The 23,673-nt window shown below is 51.7% G+C and overlaps 2 protein-coding genes across 3 annotated transcripts in view; one reads left to right on the top strand and one right to left on the bottom strand.

Moving 5' to 3' along the window:
- LOC135528936 (ras-associated and pleckstrin homology domains-containing protein 1-like) overlaps positions 1-4,331 on the top strand; it is a 73,717-nt gene extending 69,386 nt beyond the window's left edge. For both annotated transcript variants that reach the window (XM_064957928.1, XM_064957929.1), the window contains one exon: positions 1,293-4,331. In XM_064957928.1, the coding sequence (XP_064814000.1) occupies positions 1,293-3,521 (2,229 nt within the window). In that variant the 3' untranslated portion in view covers positions 3,522-4,331. The remainder of the gene's footprint in view (positions 1-1,292) is intronic.
- LOC135528937 (transmembrane protein 237A-like) overlaps positions 1-23,673 on the bottom strand; it is a 139,553-nt gene that overhangs the window by 80,905 nt on the left and 34,975 nt on the right. The gene's annotated exons all lie outside the window — the stretch shown is intronic.

Raw genomic sequence — 23,673 nt, forward strand, 5'->3', positions numbered from 1 at the left:
CTCACCTTACCCTGTCACCTGTCTCAGTATTCCTCACCTTACCCTGTCACCTGTCTCAGTATTCCTCACCTTACCCTGTCACCTGTCTCAGTATTCCTCACCTTACCCTGTCACCTGTCTCAGTATTCCTCACCTTACCCTGTCACCTGTCTCAGTATTCCTCACCTGTCTCTATTGACCTGCCTCAGTATTCCTCACCTGTCTCTAGTGACCTGCCTCAGTATTCCTCACCTGTCTCTATTGACCTGCCTCAGTATTCCTCACCTGTCACCTGTCTCTATTGACCTGCCTCAGTATTCCTCACCTGTCTCTATTGACCTGCCTCAGTATTCCTCACCTGTCACCTGTCTCTATTGACCTGCCCCAGTATTCCTCACCTGTCACCTGTCTCTATTGACCTGCCCCAGTATTCCTCACCTGTCACCTGTCTCTATTGACCTGCCCCAGTATTCCTCACCTGTCTCTATTGACCTGCCCCAGTATTCCTCACCTGTCTCTATTGACCTGCCCCAGTATTCCTCACCTGTCACCTGTCTCTATTGACCTGCCCCAGTATTCCTCACCTGTCACCTGTCTCTATTGACCTGCCCCAGTATTCCTCACCTGTCTCTATTGACCTGCTTCAGTATTCCTCACCTGTCTCTATTGACCTGCCTCAGTATTCCTCACCTGTCTCTATTGACCTGCCTCAGTATTCCTCACCTTACCTCACCTTAGCCCAGTTCTACTCTTGTGTTTCAGAAGCCCAGTTCTAGCCCAGTTGTCCATTTATTTGTTTTTGTTTTCTGCTGAATGTAATGCCTCAATATAGTGACAAATGAACATGTCTTCCAGTGTTCAATACGAGACAAATTAACATGTTTTCCCCTGTGTGGCAAAGTTTTTCAAATAACATCATGTTTTTGTTTTCTAGCATAGTAGTAATTAAATCATTAATACAATATCATCTAACACAGATACATGTCTTTCTCTTTGTCTCTGTCTCACTCTCTGTGTCTCGCTCTCTCTCTCCCCTCTCTGTCTCTCGCTCTCTGTCTGTCTCGCTCTCTGTGTCTCTGTCTCGCTCTCTTTCTTGCTCTCTCTCTCGCTCTTTCTCTCGTCTCTTTGTCTCTCGCTCTCTGTGTCTGTCTCGCTCTCTCATTTCTGTCTCTCGCTCTCTGTCTCCTCTCTCTCTCTCTCTCTCTCTCTGTGTCTCGCTCACTCGCTCTCTTTCGTCTCTGTCTTTCGCTCTCTGTGTCTCTCTCTCTTTCTCTCTCTCTCTCTTTCTCTCTCTCGTCTCTATCTCTCTCTAGTTGAGGATGGAGTCAGTGAGCAGACCCTATCCCCTGATGTTGCCCTCCATGCACCAGTCAGCCCCCCCATCCCGAACCAGCTACACCAGTGTCTCCCCCGAATCCTCCCACTCTCCCCCCGACCCTCCACCTCCTTCTCCTCCCCCACTTCCCCACCCCGCTCACCAGGCTGCTCCTACCAACTTTGTCAAGTACAGCACCATCGCCCGCCTGCAGGGTGGCGCCAACCAGGCTGCCAATAATTACAGTGCCCAACCAATGGGCCAGCAGCAAGGCCCTCCGGCCCCGCCCCTCCAGTCTGTCAAACCCAACTACAACACGCTCCCATTGGCTCCCACTAACTACAACACCATGCCATTGGCTCCGAGCAACCCTCCTCCTCCTCCCCCTTGCTCCATGCCTGCTCCAGGCTCTGCCATGGCCTCTCTGAGGTTCAGCCTCCCCAGCTCTGTTCCTCAGTTCATCCCCCCTCCTCCCCCCCAGGCCCAAACACTGCCCCCCCCTCCTCCCCCAGAAGAGGACCACCAGTGCCCCCCTCTCAGTAACACTGGGTTGCAGCAGTTCCTGGCCCAAAAATTCCCCAATATGAACTATGATTTCTCTGAGCTGGATGGCCAACCTGAGTCCCCTCCTCCTCCTCCCCCTCCTGCCCTCTCCCCCCTGTCCCCCATACTGCCACCCCCCACACCTCCCAAAACCTTCTCTGGTGTCTTCCCGCCCCAGACCGCTCCTAAGACCTTTGGTCCAGGGATCCCCCTGTCCCCAGTGTCGCCCTACCCTCCTTCTGGTCCAATGAAAAAGCAGCAAAGCTTCTCTACAGGCCATTCGCCCAATCAGCCGCCTTCCACAATGCCCAAACAGCACATCTTCTCCTCTAAAACCCTCCCTCTGTCCGCCCCCATCTCCCCCACTCCCTCCCTGGCCAAACAGATAGTCAACCAGTTCCCAGGAGCCCCCCTGCCCCCACAGTCTCCCCCGGCGGTCAAGGCTAAACCAAGATGGCAGCCAGGGGGTCAGATCCCGCCTCAGTCCCCTGAATTCCCCCTTCCTCCTCCTCTCCCTCCTTCTGAGATGTGCTCCCCCATTAAGAAGTCTCCCTCCACCTCATCAACCGGCTCCTTCGGGAAGAGGGGGCCCCCTCCCACTCCCCAGCGCGCCTCCTCCATCAAGTCTAACTCTTCAGGGGAGTACCAGGAAGAGGCCCAGGTCCAGAGGCAGCCTAAGAAAGTGGAGTCTCTGGTCAGTAAGTTTGCCCAGCCTGGCCTCGGCTCCTGCAACTCCCCCACCGCCACCTTCTCTGGATCTCCTGCTAAAGATTTGGGGTCTCCTGCTCTTCCTGCTCCTCCTAAACCAGGCAAGCTGAACCTGTCAGCTCTCCCTCTAGTCCTCCAGGGTCTACAGACAGGGCAGCACCGCCAGCCCAGTGAAGACTTCCCCTCTCCTCCTCAGTACCGCCAACCTAGTGGAGACTTCCCCTCTCCTCCTCAGTACCGCCAACCTAGTGGAGACTTCCCCTCTCCTCCTCAGTACCGCCAGCCTAGTGAAGAGTTCCCCTCTCCTCCTCAGTACCGCCAACCTAGTGAAGAGTTCCCCCCTCCTCCTCAGTACCGCCAACCTAGTGAAGAGTTCCCCCCTCCTCCTCCCGACTCTGAGCTGCTCCCCCCGCCCCCCCTCCTCTCTGAGCTCCACCCGGGGGCCCCCAGGGTCGCAGTGGTAAACCCCCAGCCACAGGCCACGCCCATCTCCTACCCCGTCAGCCAATCATCATGGAAGACCCAGTCACTCAAGAAGACTCCGCCTCTGACACTGCACAGGCTGTCCCGGAGTCACACGGTCCAGGAGCCCTTACCCCTGTCCCCCCCATACCAGCACCAGCATACCCCCCCAGCCTCCTTTGCCTGTCCCCTGCCCCCCACCTCCCCCGGGGTACCTAAGGGGGGCGGTACCCTCTCCTCGGTCCAACCAAACTTCCTGGAGGACCTGAACCGGACCTTGAAGAGGAAGTCCATCTCACGTCACGGCTCCCTCACGCGGCACGCTTCCTCCCGGCTGGAACCGGTCTCCATGGACGACATGGCCCTGCCTCCTCCACCCCCTCCGGATCAACATAGGGGGGGGCAGGGCGGGGGCCACGGGTACATGTCCTCAGGCTATGCAACGTTACGGCGGGGGCCGCGCCCTGCCCCGCCCAAACGGGACGAAAGCACCAAACTGACGGGTGAGTGGTAGCTAGGGGGAAGAGGAGGACTTGGGCCGAGCTGCCCAGGCAATGGGACCCATCAAGGTCCCAGTCTACAGACTGACTACAGCCTATGGACCCATCAAGGTCCCAGTCTACAGACTGACTACAGCCTATGGACCCATCAAGGTCCCAGTCTACAGACTGACTACAGCCTATGGACCCATCAAGGTTCCAGTCTACAGACTGACTACAGACTATGGACCCATCAAGGCTACAGTCTACAGACTGACTACAGCCTATGGACCCATCAAGGTTCCAGTCTACAGACTGACTACAGCCTATGGACCCATCAAGGTCCCAGACTACAGCCTATGGACCCATCAAGGTCCCAGTCTACAGACTGACTACAGCCTATGGACCCATCAAGGCTACAGTCTACAGACTGACTACAGCCTATGGACCCATCAAGGTCCCAGTCTACAGACTGACTACAGCCTATGGACCCATCAAGGTCCCAGTCTACAGACTGACTACAGCCTATGGACCCATCAAGGTCCCAGTCTACAGACTGACTACAGCCTATGGACCCATCAAGGCTACAGTCTACAGACTGACTACAGACTATGGACCCATCAAGGCTACAGTCTACAGACTATATGGACCCTACAAACCAAACGGACCTGAAACGTTCTTATGATACAATAAGAAACGTTCATTATGGCACTAATGAATACGACACAGAACTCGGCCTGTCTCCTCTCGTCTCGTCTCGCCTCCTCTCGTCTCCTCTCGCCTCACGTCTCGTCTCTCGCCTCCTCTCGTCTCGTCTCCTCTCGCCTCCTCTCGCCTCCTCTCGCCTCCTCCGTCTCCTCCCGCCTCCCGTCTCCTCTCCTCTCGTCTCCTCTCGCCTCACGTCTCGTCTCTCGCCTCCTCTCGTCTCCTCTCCTCTCGCCTCCTCTCGCCGCCTCCTCTCGCTCTCCGTCTCGTCTCCTCTCGTCTCCTCTCGCCTCCTCTCGTCTCCTCTCCTCTCGCCTCCTCTCGTCTCCTCTCGTGCCACACAGACAGGACTGAGCTAGAAGAAGAATCTTGTTCCCTGTAAATCCCAGATTGTTATTCCTTTACTCTGTCTACGTTATAATAGCTCTATGAAAAGAGAGAACAAGTTAAACCACCTATCAAGCTTTTCCACATGTTTGAAATATAACTAAAATATAAACAAGAATTCAGCTGCAATATAAACAGGTACTGCATGGACATGTTGTTACCTTAGCAACTGTTTGGGGTTTGGGAGGGATGTATAGACATGTATGATCATACATCATAGAGTCAGTATTTGTTCATATTGTTTTTGCGTTACAGACTGGGATTGAAATTGAATTCATTGTGATGTTTTTTTTGTAATTGATTTACACAATACTCTAATGTCAAACGGGAAAAATTATATTATTCTTTTTGATTTTTGATTGTTAATTCAAAATAAAACACTGTTCATTAGATAAGTATTCACCTACCTGAGTCAATACACGTTAGAAAAACATTTGGCAGTGATTACAGCTGTGAGTCTTCATGGGTGAGTCATTACAGCTGTGAGTCTTCATGGGTAAGTATGTAAAGCCATTATCACACTGCAGACCTTTAAATGCTCAAATCAGTTTTGAAATACTGCCTGTCCAAGCAATTACAAGTGACCACATCAGATTTGTACGTGTTCACACAGCCGTCATTAGCTAACATGGCACTGATGGATGTGTGTGCAGTGGTGTAGGCTGATTGGTGGTGGTGCTTCCTATCATTCACTAGTTATGTATGACAAGCAAACGTGACAACGATGCCTGAATGGACATTTCTCAGATGCTTTTCAGTGTTCAATATCATAGAGTACAAATACTTAAAGCCTCAAAAGACAAGATGATCCAACTTTTTAAAACTAGTCCTTTTTGGCTAGCCACAAGAGTCACTTAGCTAGCGAGCTGTTTACAGATGTAGGATCTTAATTTGAGCCAGTTTCCTAAAGCAGAAAAAGAATCCTGCAGCAACAGGAAATGTGAATTATAATTAATGGTTGATACATTTTTTCTTTAGGGCGAATCAAATTGGACATTTTAAAGTGGAAATTAACAACTTTAGAAGCCTTTTCAAACCTTGAGTACACTACAAATGTGCACATGCAGGAAATTTCTCAGCAACAAAAGATTGATCAAATTAAGCTCCTACATCTGTTTTCTAGCACATTCACGAATTCATTTGTAAATTAACACGCTAGTTAGCTACCACATGTTCTTGTCAACCTGTCAACAGAGTAGCTAGCAAGCAACAAGATATGGCAAAGAACAGTCTAAATATCATGTGATTACAAATAAATCCGATTTGACCGTTCAGACAAGTTGCTTGGCCAGAAATCATATCTGTATGTGGATTGAAGTGTCCGATTCCATGTGCTTTTTGACTGTTCAGACTTCAGGAAAAAGCACCAAAAAATGCAATAAAATAGGATTTGAGTCACTTCAAACTGCCAATGTGAACCAGGCTTAAGGGCTTTGCACACCTGGATTGTGCAATATTTGCACATTATTCATTTAAAAGTTGTTCAAGCTCTGTCAATGTGTTGGCGATCATGGCTAGACAGTAATTTTCAAGTCTTGCCATAGATCTTCAAGCAGATTTAAGTCAAAACTGTAACTAGGCTACTCAGGAACATTCAATATCTTCTTGGTAAGTGACTCCCAGTGTAGATTTGGCCTTGTGTTTTAGGTTCTTGTCCTGCCGGCAGGGGGAATCATCTACCAGTGTCTGCTGGAATGCAGAGGGAAACATGTTTTCCTCTAGGATTTTGCTTTCTGTTTTATCCTGAAAAACTCCCCAGTATTTGCCGAAGTCAAGCATACCCATACCATGATGCAGCCACCACCATGCTGGAAAATAAGGAGGCAGTTAGTGATGCGTTGTATTGAATTTGCACCAAACAGAAGGCTTTGTATTTCGGCCAAAAAGTTCCATTGAATCCCACTTTGTGACACAAAACAAAATGTTCAAATCCCAGGGTGGGTGAATACTTCCGATACCCACTGTACATGGGGAGAAGGGTAACTTTTACTTTTGTGTTTTCATATAAGATGATTTAATATACCTGAAATATATCATTATTTTTAAAGTTATGTTTTTAAAGCATAGTGCGTGAATATGAACCGTGAGTAGTAGACCAGGATTGACGTGGAGATGGCTCTGGTCCAGGGTGTTACGTGTGGCAGGTTCAGCTTCAGCAAGCCACACGTAACACACTGGACCAGAGCTGGTGTAGAGACAGACAGGTGTGTATAGGAGCAGTATATAGGGAGGATCCCTGGTGTAGTTGGATATGGGACAGACAGACAGACACTGGTGTAGTTGGATATGGGACAGACAGACACTGGTGTAGTGGGATATGAGACAGACAGACAGACAGAGACAGACAGACAGACACTGGTGTAGTTGGATATGGGACAGACAGACAGACACTGGTGTAGTTGGATATGGGACAGACAGACACACAGACACTGGTGTAGTTGGATATGGGACAGACAGACAGACACTGGTGTAGTTGGATATGGGACAGACAGACACAGGTGTAGTTGGATATGGGACGGACAGTGTAGTTGGATATGGGATAGACACACTGGTGTAGTTGGATATGGGACACTAGACTAACACCCTCCATGTGATTGTCTGAAATGACACCCTATTCCCTACATAGTGCATAGGGCCCATAGGGCCCATAGGGCTCTGGTCAAAAGTAGTGCACTATGCAGGGAATAGGGTGCTGCTTCAGACACCGCCTGTCTGTCTGTGGAGTGTAAAGATGTGTTGATTCATCATGAAATGGTGCACAATGAAGGTCCACCTCTGTGAATGGCTGTTATGTTGATGGGGGCGGGTCTGACCTGCTCTCTCTCTCTGTTTCTATTGGTCACATTAGTGATCCGTCTGTCTGTAACTGCAGCTACTGTCACAAAATGCCTCCTTTTGGTCGTTACTAGTTAATACAGCCACAAAGTCATAATTATGGCTAAACCCCGTCTATTTCTAAAATGTTTATTCTTAAAATCTGATTTTAAACCTAACCACAATGATAATCTAATGCCTAACCTTAAATGAAGACCAAAAAGCACATGTTTGTTTTCATGAATTTTTTACGATATAGCCAATGCCCTGACTTTGTGGCTGTGATACAGACAGGAACTACAGGAAGTGCCAGGTCACATGACAGAACAATTATAGAATGAAGTGCAGGTTCTAGAACCATCTCTGGACCAGACCAGTTGGCCATGTAGCTCCTGATTTGAGGGTGGGGACGGACACTAATACCTTCTATTTTACCATCATCGTCATTACGTCCCTAATGGCACCAATATTCCCTATGTAGTGCACTGCTTTTGGCCAGACCACTGTCCATAGGACCTTGCGGTAGACTAGCGTCCTGTCCAGGGGGGGGGGTACTTGTACATCAAGCTGCCTCACACTACAGAAACAGGAGATAGACTAGCGTCCTGTCCAGGGGGGGGGTACTTGTACATCAAGCTGCCTCACACTACAGAAACTGTAGATAGACTAGTGTCCTGTCCTGCCTCACACTACAGAAACAGGAGATTGACTAGTGTCCTGCCTCACACTACAGAAACAGGAGATTGACTAGTGTCCTGCCTCACACTACAGAAACAGGAGATAGACTAGTGTCCTGCCTCACACTACAGAAACAGGAGATAGACTAGTGTCCTGCCTCACACTACAGAAGCTGTAGATAGACTAGTGTCCTGCCTCACACTACAGAAACAGGAGATAGACTAGTGTCCTGCCTCACACTACAGAAGCTGTAGATAGACTAGTGTCCTGCCTCACACTACAGAAACAGGAGATTGACTAGTGTCCTGCCTCACACTACAGAAACAGGAGATTGACTAGCGTCCTGCCTCACACTACAGAAACAGGAGATAGACTAGTGTCCTGCCTCATACTACAGAAACAGGAGATAGACTAGTGTCCTGCCTCATACTACAGAAACAGGAGATAGACTAGTGTCCTGCCTCACACTACAGAAACAGGAGATAGACTAGTGTCCTGCCTCACACTACAGAAACAGGAGATTGACTAGTGTCCTGCCTCACACTACAGAAACAGGAGATAGACTAGTGTCCTGCCTCACACTACAGAAACAGAAAGAGCCAACCTTACTGACTTGCCACACAGATAATTTTGGGTCATTTGAGTCACATACTGTGTGTTAGCGGATGGGGACGGTCTACTGTGTGTTAGCGGATGGGGACGGTCTACTGTGTGTTAGTGGATGGGGACGGTCTACCGTGTGTTAGCGGATGGGGACGGTCTACTGTGTGTTAGCGGATGGGGACGGTCTACTGTGTGTTAGCGGATGGGGACGGTCTACTGTGTGATAGCGGATGGGGACGGTCTACTGTGTGTTAGCGGATGGGGACGGTCTACTGTGTGTTAGCGGATGGGGACGGATGTGTGTTAGGGGGACGGTCTACTGTGTGATAGCGGATGGGGACGGTCTACTGTGTGTTAGCGGATGGGGACGGTCTACTGTGTGTTAGCGGATGGGGACGGTCTACTGTGTGTTAGCGGATGGGGACGGTCTACTGTGTGTTAGCGGATGGGGACGGTCTACTGTGTGTTAGTGGATGGGGACGGTCTACTGTGTGTTAGTGGATGGGGACGGTCTACTGTGGATGGGGACGGTCTACTGTGTGTTAGTGGATGGGGACGGTCTACTGTGTGTTAGCGGATGGGGACGGTCTACCGTGTGTTAGCGGATGGGGACGGTCTACTGTGTGTTAGCGGATGGGGACGGTCTACTGTGTGTTAGCGGATGGGGACGGTCTACTGTGTGATAGCGGATGGGGACGGTCTACTGTGTGATAGCGGATGGGGACGGTCTACTGTGTGATAGCGGATGGGGACGGTCTACCGTGTGTTAGCGGATGGGGACGGTCTACTGTGGATGGGGACGATCTACTGAGTGTTAGTGGATGGGGACGGTCTACTGTGTGTTAGTGGATGGGGACGGTCTACTGTGTGTTAGCGGATGGGGACGGTCTACTGTGTGTTAGCGGATGGGGACGGTCTAATGTGTGATAGCGGATGGGGACGGTCTACTGTGTGTTAGCGGATGGGGACGGTCTACTGTGTGTTAGCGGATGGGGACGGTCTACTGTGTGTTAGCGGATGGGGACGGTCTACCGTGTGATAGTGGATGGGGACGGTCTACTGTGTGTTAGCGGATGGGGACGGTCTACTGTGTGTTAGCGGATGGGGACGGTCTACTGTGTGTTAGTGGATGGGGACGGTCTACTGTGTGTTAGTGGATGGGGACGGTCTACTGTGTGTTAACGGATGGGGACGGTCTACTGTGAGTTAGTGGATGGGGACGGTCTACTGTGTGTTAGCGGATGGGGACGGTCTACTGTGTGTTAACGGATGGGGACGGTCTACTGTGGATGGGGACGGTCTACTGTGTGTTAACGGATGGGGACGGTCTACTGTGTGTTAACGGATGGGGACGGTCTACTGTGTTAACGGATGGGGACGGTCTACTGTGGATGGGGACGGTCTACTGTGTGTTAGTGGATGGGGACGGTCTACTGTGTGTTAACGGATGGGGACGGTCTACTGTGTGTTAGCGGATGGGGACGGTCTACTGTGTGTTAGCGGATGGGGACGGTCTACTGTGTGTTAACGGATGGGGACGGTCTACTGTGTGTTAGCGGATGGGGACGGTCTACTGTGTGTTAGCGGATGGGGACGGTCTACTGTGTGTTAGTGGATGGGAACGACGGTCTACTGTGTGTTAGCGGATGGGGACGGTCTACTGTGTGTTAGCGGATGGGAACGACGGTCTACTGTGTGTTAGCGGATGGGAACGACGGTCTACTGTGTGTTAGCGGATGGGGACGGTCTACTGTGTGTTAGTGGATGGGGACGGTCTACTGTGTGTTAGTGGATGGGGACGGTCTACTGTGTGTTAGCGGATGGTCTACTGTGTGTTAGTGGATGGGGACGGTCTACTGTGTGTTAGCGGATGGGGACGACGGTCTACTGTGAGTTAGCGGATGGGAACGACGGTCTACTGTGTGTTAGTGGATGGGGACGGTCTACTGTGGATGGGGACGATCTACTGTGTGATAGTGGATGGGGACGGTCTACCGTGTGTTAGCGGATGGGGACGGTCTACCGTGTGTTAGCGGATGGGGACGGTCTACTGTGTGTTAGCGGATGGGAACGACGGTCTACTGTGTGTTAGTGGATGGGGACGGTCTACTGTGGATGGGGACGATCTACTGTGTGATAGTGGATGGGGACGGTCTACCGTGGTGTTAGCGGATGGGGACGGTCTACTGTGTGTTAGTGGATGGGGACGGTCTACTGTGTGTTAGTGGATGGGGACGGTCTACTGTGTGTTAGTGGATGGGGACGGTCTACTGTGTGTTAGCGGATGGGAACGACGGTCTACTGTGAGTTAGCGGATGGGAACGACGGTCTACTGTGTGTTAGTGGATGGGGACGGTCTACTGTGGATGGGGACGATCTACTGTGTGATAGTGGATGGGGACGGTCTACCGTGTGTTAGCGGATGGGGACGGTCTACTGTGTGTTAGTGGATGGGGACGGTCTACTGTGTGATAGTGGATGGGGACGATCTACTGTGTGATAGTGGATGGGGACGGTCTACTGTGTGTTAGTGGATGGGAACGACGGTCTACTGTGTGTTAGTGGATGGGGACGGTCTACTGTGTGTTAGTGGATGGGGACGGTCTACTGTGTGTTAGTGGATGGGGACGGTCTACTGTGTGTTAGCGGATGGGAACGACGGTCTACTGTGTGTTAGTGGATGGGGACGGTCTACTGTGTGTTAGCGGATGGGGACGGTCTACTGTGTGTTAGTGGATGGGGACGGTCTACTGTGTGTTAGCGGATGGGGACGGTCTACTGTGAGTTAGTGGATGGGGACGGTCTACTGTGTGTTAGTGGATGGGGACGGTCTACTGTGTGTTTGCGGATGGGGACGGTCTACTGTGTGTTAGTGGATGGGGACGGTCTACTGTGTGTTAGTGGATGGGGACGGTCTACTGTGTGTTAGCGGATGGGAACGACGGTCTACTGTGAGTTAGCGGATGGGAACGACGGTCTACTGTGTGTTAGTGGATGGGGACGGTCTACTGTGTGTTAGTGGATGGGGACGGTCTACTGTGTGATAGTGGATGGGGACGGTCTACTGTGGATGGGGACGATCTACTGTGTGATAGTGGATGGGGACGGTCTACCGTGTGTTAGCGGATGGGGACGGTCTACTGTGTGTTAGTGGATGGGGACGGTCTACTGTGTGATAGTGGATGGGGACGATCTACTGTGTGATAGTGGATGGGGACGGTCTACTGTGTGTTAGTGGATGGGAACGACGGTCTACTGTGTGTTAGTGGATGGGGACGGTCTACTGTGTGTTAGTGGATGGGGACGGTCTACTGTGTGTTAGTGGATGGGGACGGTCTACTGTGAGTTAGCGGATGGGAACGACGGTCTACTGTGTGTTAGCGGATGGGGACGGTCTACTGTGTGTTAGCGGATGGGGACGGTCTACTGTGTGTTAGTGGATGGGGACGGTCTACTGTGTGTTAGCGGATGGGGACGGTCTACTGTGAGTTAGTGGATGGGGACGGTCTACTGTGTGTTAGTGGATGGGGACGGTCTACTGTGTGTTAGCGGATGGGGACGGTCTACTGTGTGTTAGTGGATGGGGACGGTCTACTGTGTGTTAGTGGATGGGGACGGTCTACTGTGTGTTAGTGGATGGGGACGGTCTACTGTGTGTTAGTGGATGGGGACGGTCTACTGTGTGTTAGTGGATGGGGACGGTCTACTGTGGATGGGGACGATCTACTGTGTGATAGTGGATGGGGACGGTCTACCGTGTGTTAGTGGATGGGGACGGTCTACTGTGTGTTAGTGGATGGGGACGGTCTACTGTGTGTTAGTGGATGGGGACGGTCTACTGTGTGTTAGCGGATGGGAACGACGGTCTACTGTGAGTTAGCGGATGGGAACGACGGTCTACTGTGTGTTAGTGGCTGGGGACGGTCTACTGTGGATGGGGACGATCTACTGTGTGATAGTGGATGGGGACGGTCTACCGTGTGTTAGCGGATGGGGACGGTCTACTGTGTGTTAGTGGATGGGGACGGTCTACTGTGTGATAGTGGATGGGGACGATCTACTGTGTGATAGTGGATGGGGACGGTCTACTGTGTGTTAGTGGATGGGAACGACGGTCTACTGTGTGTTAGTGGATGGGGACGGTCTACTGTGTGTTAGTGGATGGGGACGGTCTACTGTGTGTTAGTGGATGGGGACGGTCTACTGTGTGTTAGTGGATGGGGACGGTCTACTGTGAGTTAGCGGATGGGAACGACGGTCTACTGTGTGTTAGCGGATGGGGACGGTCTACTGTGTGTTAGCGGATGGGGACGGTCTACTGTGTGTTAGTGGATGGGGACGGTCTACTGTGTGTTAGCGGATGGGGACGGTCTACTGTGAGTTAGTGGATGGGGACGGTCTACTGTGTGTTAGTGGATGGGGACGGTCTACTGTGTGTTAGCGGATGGGGACGGTCTACTGTGTGTTAGTGGATGGGGACGGTCTACTGTGTGTTAGTGGATGGGGACGGTCTACTGTGTGTTAGCGGATGGGAACGACGGTCTACTGTGAGTTAGCGGATGGGAACGACGGTCTACTGTGTGTTAGTGGATGGGGACGGTCTACCGTGTGTTAGCGGATGGGGACGGTCTACTGTGTGTTAGTGGATGGGGACGGTCTACTGTGGATGGGGACGATCTACTGTGTGATAGCGGATGGGGACGACGGTCTACTGTGTGTTAGTGGATGGGGACGGTCTACTGTGTGTTAGTGGATGGGGACGGTCTACTGTGTGTTAGTGGATGGGGACGGTCTACTGTGTGTTAGTGGATGGGGACGGTCTACTGTGTGTTAGCGGATGGGAACGACGGTCTACTGTGTGTTAGCGGATGGGGACGGTCTACTGTGTGTTAGCGGATGGGGACGGTCTACTGTGTGTTAGTGGATGGGGACGGTCTACTGTGTGTTAGCGGATGGGGACGGTCTACTGTGTGTTAGCGGATGGGGACGGTCTACTGTGTGTTAGCGGATGGGGACGGTCTACTGTGTGTTAGTGGATGGGGACGGTCTACTGTGTGTTAGCGGATGGGGACGGTCTACTGTGTGTTAGCGGATGGGGACGGTCTACTGTGTGTTAGTGGATGGGGACGGTCTACTGTGTGTTAGTGGATGGGGACGGTCTACTGTGTGTTAGTGGATGGGGACGGTCTACTGTGTGTTAGTGGATGGGGACGGTCTACTGTGGATGGGGACGGTCTACTGTGTGTTAGTGGATGGGGACGGTCTACTGTGTGTTAGTGGATGGGGACGGTCTACTGTGTGTTAGCGGATGGGGACGGTCTACTGTGTGTTAGCGGATGGGGACGGCTCTACCGTGTGTTAGCGGATGGTCTACCGTGTGTTAGCGGATGGGGACGGTCTACTGTGTGTTAGCGGATGGGAACGACGGTCTACTGTGTGTTAGCGGATGGGGACGGCTCTACCGTGTGATAGCGGATAGTCTACCGTGTGTTAGCGGATGGGGACGGTCTACTGTGTGTTAGTGGATGGGGACGGTCTACTGTGTGTTAGTGGATGGGGACGGTCTACTGTGTGTTAACGGATGGGGACGGTCTACTGTGTGTTAGCGGATGGGGACGGTCTACTGTGTGTTAGCGGATGGGGACGGTCTACTGTGATAGCGGATGGTCTACCGTGTGTTAGCGGATGGGGACGGTCTACTGTGTGTTAGCTGATGGGGACGGTCTACTGTGTGTTAGTGGATGGGGACGGTCTACTGTGTGTTAGTGGATGGGGACGGTCTACTGTGTGTTAGTGGATGGGGACGGTCTACTGTGTGTTAGCGGATGGGAACGACGGTCTACTGTGTGTTAGTGGATGGGGACGGTCTACTGTGTGTTAGTGGATGGGGACGGTCTACTGTGTGTTAGCGGATGGGGACGGTCTACTGTGTGTTAGCGGATGGGGACGGTCTACTGTGTGTTAGTGGATGGGGACGGTCTACTGTGTGTTAGCGGATGGGGACGGTCTACTGTGTGTTAGCGGATGGGGACGTTCTACTGTGTGTTAGTGGATGGGGACGTTCTACTGTGTGTTAGCGGATGGGGACGGTCTACTGTGTGTTAGCGGATGGGGACGGTCTACTGTGTGTTAGCGGATGGGGACGGTCTACTGTGTGTTAGTGGATGGGGACGGTCTACTGTGTGTTAGCGGATGGGGACGGTCTACTGTGTGTTAGTGGATGGGGACATGAACAAAGACCAAATCTGTCTGTGGTGATCTGATCCTCTGTCTGTCTGCATACCTTTCTGTCTCTGTGTTGTTTGGGTTAAACTAGTCAGTCAGTACCTTAGAATCACTAAGGTCATTAGAGATCAGTCAAACTGAAATGTTGTGTAGAGTGGAAGGTAGGCATGTGTACTACATCATACCCAACGTGTACTATATCATACACAACGTGTGTAGAGTGGAAAGTTAACGTGTACTACATCATCATACCTCTGCCTTTTACATCTGTAAACAGGAAGTGATATCAGCAGCATTTAAACAGTACTGTCCTTCATTTCAGGTCTTCAGTCATTTCAGAACAAGAACAAGGAAGATAAACCGTGAAAAACAGCCTAAACGTTATTATCTGTATCTGAAGGCCAAACTAGATTTTTAACGTCGGGAATATTCTTAGATACTTTGCCGTAACAGGGAAAATAAAAACCTAAAATGCATTTAAACTGAACAATAAAAATGCATAAATCATACCTCTGCATGTCTCGGTGCATTTTTGACATCTGACCCTATGAAATCTCAGTTTCAACTTGAATTGTAATGTTGTGTTGTGTGTAGTGTTGTGAAGTGTGTGTACACTGAGTGGGACAAACATTAAGAACACCTGCTCTTTCCATGAGACTGACCAGGTGAAAACTATGATCCCTTATTGATGTCACTTGTTAAATCCACTTCAAATCAGTGTAGATGAAGAGGAGGAGACAGGTTAAAGAAGGATGTCTAAGCCTTGAGACATGGATTGTGTATGTGTGCCATTCAGAGAGGGAACTGGCAAGAAAAAAAATTGAGGTGCCAGAGGGTTTGTGTCAAAGAACTACAACGCTGCTGGGTTTTTAACGCTCTAACAGTTTCCTTTGTGTGGTGGGCCATTCACAAAGGACATCCAGCCAACTTGATACAACTGTGGGGAAGCATCGGAGTCAACATGGGCCAGCATCCCTGTGGAACGCTTTCCACACCTTGTAGAGTCAACATGGGCCAGCATCCCTGTGGAACGCTTTCCACACCTTGTAGAGTCAACATGGGGCCAGCATCCCTGTGGAACGCTTTGGACACCTTGTAGAGTCGACATGGGCCAGCATCCCTATGGAACGCTTTGGACACCTTGTAGTCAACATGGGCCAGCATCCCTGTGGAACGCTTTCAACACCTTGTAGAGTCAACATGGGGCCAGCATCCCTGTGGAACGCTTTCAACACTTTGTAGAGTCAACATGGGCCAGCATCCCTGTGGAACGCTTTCAACACCTTAGAGTCAATATGGGCCAGCATCCCTGTGGAACGCTTTCAACACCTTAGAGTCGACATGGGCCAGCATCCCTATGGAACGCTTTGGACACCTTGTAGTCAACATGGGCCAGCATCCCTGTGGAACGCTTTGGACACCTTGTAGAGTCGACATGGGCCAGCATCCCTGTGGAACGCTTTGGACACCTTGTAGAGTCGACATGGGCCAGCATCCCTGTGGAACGCTTTCCACACCTTGTAGAGTCAACATGGGCCAGCATCCCTGTGGAACGCTTTCCACACCTTGTAGAGTCGACATGGGCCAGCATCCCTGTGGAACGCTTTCCACACCTTGTAGAGTCAACATGGGCCAGCTTCCCTGTGGAACGCTTTGGACACCTTGTAGAGTCAACATGGGGCCAGCATCCCTGTGGAACGCTTTCAACACCTTGTAGAGTCAACATGGGCCAGTATCCCTGTGGAACACTTTCAACACCTTGTAGAGTCAACATGGGCCAGCATCCACGTGGAACACTTTCAACACCTTAGAGTCCATGTCCCGATGAATTGAGGCTGTTCTGAGGGAAAAGGGGGGTTCAACTCAATATTACGAAGGTGTTCCTAATGTTTTGTACTCTGTGTAGGTTAATATTGAACTTACTGGTTATTTACCAGCAAATCACCAGGACCTGGAAAGACCCCTCCTCCCTCTCAAGCTGTAATGGTAGAGAACATCATTGGTAGCAATTTTGCCTGAGGACCTTGGTGTTGAGGTCCCCCCCCCCCCCCACAGGGAACGGAAGTTTTTATTTATTCTTATTTAACCTTTAACTAGTAATGGATAAAAAATGACAGACAAAAGTGAGTGTCGGTTTCCCCATTATCCTGAATCCTGTGATTTACAACAGATTGTTGTGGGAAGTTCTGGGAACAAAAAACTGAATTGGTTCTCGATAATTGTTTCCAGCTTCATCAGCATGGTTTTTTTGGAAACCGGCAATTCGTTTTAAGTCAAGTACAAAAAGTTATAGTTAATAGTAAAATTAATTTCAATGTTTTCCTATGCTTAGTGAACAAACTAAAGGGTGTGCAATATAGAAGGGTAGTCAGTGGATATTCTGAAACTTGAGTCAAGTAGGTCACATGACCAAGGAGCTATTGAAATTCGAATGTAAAAAAAAAAGTTTGTACTTTGTTTACGCTCCCTAAGTAATTCCACTAGAAATACAAAATGCTGCTCACATTTCCAGATGTTTATTCACTTTGGAAAGCGAATTAATGTCCAAATCGTGAAAATAAAACCTGTGCAATGTTGTGCGCAATTTTGTCCAACATCATGACACTTATTTGGAGCCTGTGGCTCCAGTGTTTGAATGCGCGAATATCCGCCGAACATCCAACTTAAAACTGTTTTTACCTCGATGTCAAGCCTCCTGTTAGAAACGGTAAACTTCATCTTGAACGGTAAGCTTCATCTTGAAGGTCATCCACTTTGTCCCACTGTCCAAATCGATGGTTCCCCCTCCCTTTCTTTGACACGTTGAGCGAATTCAGATGATCAAAACTATCCACCAGGTAGTCAACCTGTGCTAGCCGTTCCTCAGTGGCGGTTTGGATAGAGGCAGACGCCCAGGGCGGCACCTGCGCGAGCCGTTCCTCAGTGGCGGTTTAGGTAGAGGCAGACGCCCAGGGCGGCACCTGCGCGAGCCGTTCCTCAGTGGCGGGTTTGGGTAGAGGCAGACGCTCAGGGCGGCACCTGCGCGAGCCGTTCCTCAGTGGCGGGTTTGGGTAGAGGCAGACGCTCAGGGCGGCACCTGCGCGAGCCGTTCCTCAGTGGCGGGTTTAGATGGAGGCAGATGCCCAGGGCGGCACAAAGGTGTCCGCACAAAAACAAACTAAAAATAACATTCCTAATGGTGACATTTGCGAGATCGGTTTTCTATCGCTCATTTTCACATTACGCCAATGATAGGATGTCACCGTGTGGGACAGTGGGTCAATAAACCTTGTCGAAGTGGGTAATATTCATATGTAAACATAGTGAAGTGTAATTGGATGCATTTTACCGCCATATCATACTGTGTTATGATTGGTTAAGACCACCCAAACGGTTAGGTCATGGTCAGTTTGATCCTGGTTGGCGATACATGAACATGCCAGTTATAGCTAGCTAATAAAGAGTTACGGTAAGAAATATCCTGTAGTACTGCATTGTATTATTTTGTACAAAGTATGCAAAACAAGACAGAGTGGGCGCCCAGATACGAGTTGATGAGCTTGGCAGGTCACCGCCTGGGAAGGTCTCCCACTCAGGAGTACGAAACGCGGACTGGAGCGGGGGAAGGTTGACCTCAGGTCTCCCAACTGGAAACCCGAGGTAGGGGGAGCGCACCTCTAACTTTTTACTGTAGGAATGGAATTTAGTTTGTGTGTTTCTTGTTTGAAGTGCAATAGTGAAATAATCAGGTTCTCTTCTATATAAGTGTGTTATTCTATTTGTGTATTTGTGTGTATGTTGGGGTGGCAGGTAGCCTAGCGGTTAGAGCGTTGGGCGGCAGGTAGCCTAGCGGTGAGAGCGTTGGGCGGCAGGTAGCCTAGCGGTTAGAGCGTTGGGTGGCAGGTAGCCTAGCGGTTAGAGCGTTGGGCGGCAGGTAGCCTAGCGGTTAGAGCGTTGGGCGGCAGGTAGTCTAGCGGTTAGAGCGTTGGGCGGCAGGTAGCCTAGCGGTTAGAGCGTTGGGCGGCAGGTAGTCTAGCGGTTAGAGCGTTGGGCAGCAGGTAGTCTAGGGTTAGAGCGTTGGGCGGCAGGTAGTCTAGCGGTTAGAGCGTTGGGCGGCAGGTAGCCTAGCGGTTAGAGCGTTGGGCGGCAGGTAGTCTAGCGGTTAGAGTGTTGGGCGGCAGGTAGCCTAGCGGTTAGAGCGTTGGGTGGCAGGTAGCCTAGCGGTTAGAGCGTTGGGCGGCAGGTAGTCTAGCGGTTAGAGTGTTGGGTGGCAGGTAGTCTAGCGGTTAGAGCGTTGGGCGGCAGGTAGCCTAGCGGTTAGAGCGTTGGGCGGCAGGTAGTCTAGCGGTTAGAGCATTGGGCGGCAGGTAGTCTAGCGGTTAGAGCGTTGGGCGGCAGGTAGCCTAGCGGTTAGAAGGCCTGATTATACACCTGCTGGAGCACCTCTCTCTCGCTTAGAGTCTCTCTCTCCCTCCCTTAGAGCTTCTCGCTCCCCCTCCCTCTCTCCCCTTCTGGCTCCCCCTCCCTCTCTTAGAGTCTTGCTCCCCAGGTCTCTCCCCTTCTTGCTCCCCCTCCCTCTCTCCCCTTCTCGCTCCCCCCTCCCTCTCTCCCCTCCTCGCTCCCCCTCCCTCTCTCCCCACCTCGCTCCCCTCCCTTCCCCATTATCCCTTTAGAAGGCCTGGAAACACCTTTTTGATATAGTCGACAGACTGGATCACATCCTGGAGAGTGGCGTGGAGCTCAGGCACCTTGTCCTTCGCTGCCTCCCTGTGTAGGAAGCAGTTGTTCCACGTCACACTCGGTTCTCTCTCCAGGATCTGCTTTACTACCCCGGAGTGCTTTCCAGTCATGGCAGCTGCCCCATCAGTGGTCACACCAACGCACCCATTCCTGACCAGTCCCACGGAGCCCAGGTACAGATCCACTGTGTTAAAGAGCCTCTGACCAGTCCCAGGGAGCCCAGGTACAGATCCACTGTGTTAAAGAGCCTCTGACCAGTCCCAGGGAGCCCAGGTACAGATCCACTGTGTTAAAGAGCCTCTGACCAGTCCCACGGAGCCCAGGTACAGATCCACTGTGTTAAAGAGCCTCTGACCAGTCCCAGGAGCCCAGGTACAGATCCACTGTGTTAAAGAGCCTCTGACCAGTCCCACAGAGCCCAGGTACAGATCCACTGTGTTAAAGAGCCTCTGACCAGTCCCAGGAGCCCAGGTACAGATCCACTGTGTTAAAGAGCCTCTGACCAGTCCCAGGGAGCCCAGGTACAGATCCACTGTGTTAAAGAGCCTCTGACCAGTCCCAGGGAGCCCAGGTACAGATCCACTGTGTTAAAGAGCCTCTGACCAGTCCCACGGAGCCCAGGTACAGATCCACTGTGTTAAAGAGCCTCTGACCAGTCCCAGGAGCCCAGGTACAGATCCACTGTGTTAAAGAGCCTCTGACCAGTCCCAGGGAGCCCAGGTACAGATCCACTGTGTTAAAGAGCCTCTGACCAGTCCCAGGGAACCCAGGTACAGATCCACTGTGTTAAAGAGCCTCTGACCAGTCCCACGGAGCCCAGGTACATATCCACTGTGTTAAAGAGCCCCTGACCAGTCCCAGGGAGCCCAGGTACAGATCCACTGTGTTAAAGACAGCCTCTGACCAGTCCCACGGAGCCCAGGTACAGATCCACTGTGTTAAAGAGCCTCTGACCAGTCCCAGGGAGCCCAGGTACAGATCCACTGTGTTAAAGAGCCTCTGACCAGTCCCACGGAACCCAGGTACAGATCCACTGTGTTAAAGAGCCTCTGACCAGTCCCAGGGAGCCCAGGTACAGATCCACTGTGTTAAAGAGCCTCTGACCAGTCCCACGGAGCCCAGGTACAGATCCACTGTGTTAAAGAGCCTCTGACCAGTCCCAGGGAGCCCAGGTACAGATCCACTGTGTTAAAGAGCCTCTGACCAGTCCCAGGGAGCCCAGGTACAGATCCACTGTGTTAAAGAGCCTCTGACCAGTCCCACGGAGCCCAGGTACAGATCCACTGTGTTAAAGAGCCTCTGACCAGTCCCAGGGAGCCCAGGTACAGATCCACTGTGTTAAAGAGCCTCTGACCAGTCCCAGGAGCCCAGGTACAGATCCACTGTGTTAAAGAGCCTCTGACCAGTCCCAGGGAGCCCAGGTACAGATCCACTGTGTTAAAGAGCCTCTGACCAGTCCCACGGAGCCCAGGTACAGATCCACTGTGTTAAAGAGCCTCTGACCAGTCCCAGGGAGCCCAGGTACAGATCCACTGTGTTAAAGAGCCTCTGACCAGTCCCACGGAGCCCAGGTACAGATCCACTGTGTTAAAGAGCCTCTGACCAGTCCCAGGAGCCCAGGTACAGATCCACTGTGTTAAAGAGCCTCTGACCAGTCCCAGGGAGCCCAGGTACAGATCCACTGTGTTAAAGAGCCTCTGACCAGTCCCAGGAGCCCAGGTACAGATCCACTGTGTTAAAGAGCCTCTGACCAGTCCCAGGGAGCCCAGGTACAGATCCACTGTGTTAAAGAGCCTCTGACCAGTCCCACGGAGCCCAGGTACAGATCCACTGTGTTAAAGAGCCTCTGACCAGTCCCAGCGAGCCCAGGTACAGATCCACTGTGTTAAAGAGCCTCTGAGTGACCAGTCCCACGGAGCCCAGGTACAGATCCACTGTGTTAAAGAGCCTCTGACCAGTCCCACGGAGCCCAGGTACAGATCCACTGTGTTAAAGAGCCTCTGACCAGTCCCAGGGAGCCCAGGTACAGATCCACTGTGTTAAAGAGCCTCTGACCAGTCCCACTCCTCAGATCCACTGTGTTAAAGAGCCTCTGACATGTCCCAGGGAGCCCAGGTACAGATCCACTGTGTTAAAGAGCCTCTGACCAGTCCCAGACCCATGATCCACTGGTTATTCTCCCACGGAGCCCAGGTACATCCACTGTGTTAAAGAGCCTCTCCAGTCCCAGGAGCCCAGGTACAGATCCACTGTGTTAAAGAGCCTCTGACCTGGAGCCCAGGTACAGATCCACTGTGTTAAAGAGCTCTGACCAGTCCCAGGTGTCCACTGTGTTAAAGAGCCTCTGACATGTCCTGGATTCTCCACTCCTCTGGTGTCCTCAGACATGTCCACTGTGTTTCTCCAGTCCCATGGTGTCCAGGTCAGACATGTCCTGGATTCTCCTCCAGATCCATGGTGTCCTCTGACATGTCCTGGATTCTCCAGGTCAGATCCATGGTGTCCTCAAAGACATGTCCTGGATTCTCCTCCTCATGGTGTCCTCAGACATGTCCTGGATTCTCCTCCCATGGTGTCCTCAGACATGTCCTGGATTCTCCTCCAGTCATGGTGTCCTCAGACATGTCCACTGTGATTCTCCTCCCATGGAGCCCAGACATGATCCACTGTGTTAAAGAGCCTCTCCTCCCAATGAGCCTCAGGTACAGTCCACTGGATTCTCCTCCAGTCCCATGGTGTCCTCAGACATGTCCTGGATTCTCCTCCCATGGTGTCCTCAGACATGTCCTGGTACAGATCCACTCCTCCCCACGGAGTCCCAGACATGTCCTGGATTCTCCTCCAGTCCCAGAGATCATGTCCTGGAAGAGCCTTCTCCAGTCCCACAGAGCCCAGGTACAGATCCACTGTGTTAAAGAGCCTGACCAGTCCCAGGAGCCCAGGTACAGATCCACTGTGGTGTCCTCTGACATGTCCTGGGAGCCCAGGTACAGATCCATGGTGTCCTCAGACATGTCCTGATTCTCCCATGGTGTCCTCAGACATGTCCTGTGTTAAAGATTCTCCAGTCCCATGGTGCCCAGGTCAGATCCATGTCCTGGATTCTCCTCCCATGGTGTCCTCAGACATGTCCACTGTGTTCTCCTCCTCAGGGTGTCCCAGACATGTCCACTGTGATTCTCCAGTCCTCAGGTGTCCTCAGATCATGTCTGTTAAAGGAATACAGATCCACTGAGCCTCTGACCAGTCCCACAGAGCCCAGGTCCAGATTCTCACTGTGTTAAAGAGCCTCTGACCAGTCCCAGTGTGTTAAAGAGCCTCCTCAGACATGTCCTGGATTCTCCAGTCCCAGGAGCCCAGGTACATGTCCACTGTGTTAAAGAGCCTCTGACCAGTCCCATGGTGTCCTCAGATCCACTGTGTTAAAGATTCTGACCAGTCCCATGGAGCCCAGGTACAGATCCACTGTGTTAAAGATTCTCCAGTCCCATGGTGTCCTCAGATCCATGTCCTGGAAGAGCCTCTCCAGTCCTCATGGTGCCCAGGTACAGATCCACTGTCCTGGAGCCTCTGACCAGTCCCATGGTGTCCTCAGACAGTCCACTGGATTCTCCTCCTGACCAGTCCTCAGACAGATCCACTGGAGCCTCTCCAGTCCCATGGTGCCCAGGTACATGATCCACTGTTAATTCTCCAGTCCTCATGGTGTCCTCAGACAGATCCACTGTGTTCTCTGACCAGTCCCATGGAGTCCTCAGGTACATGATCCACTGTGAAAGAGCCTCTGACCAGTCCCAGGGAGCCCAGGTACAGATCCATGGTGTCCTCAGACAGATCCACTGTGTTAAAGAGCCTCTGACCAGTCCCATGGAGCCCAGGTACAGATCCACTGTCCTGATTCTCCTCCCATGGTGTCCAGGTCAGACATGTCCTGACCAGTCCCACGGAGCCCATGGTGTCCTCCCAGACATGATCCTGTGTTTCTCCAGTCCCATGGTGTCCTCAGATCCATGTCCTGGATTCTCCTCCTCATGGTGTCCTCAGACATGTCCTGGA

The sequence above is a fragment of the Oncorhynchus masou genome, unplaced genomic scaffold (genome assembly GCF_036934945.1).
Source record: "Oncorhynchus masou masou isolate Uvic2021 unplaced genomic scaffold, UVic_Omas_1.1 unplaced_scaffold_1060, whole genome shotgun sequence".
Classification (NCBI taxonomy): domain Eukaryota; kingdom Metazoa; phylum Chordata; class Actinopteri; order Salmoniformes; family Salmonidae; genus Oncorhynchus; species Oncorhynchus masou.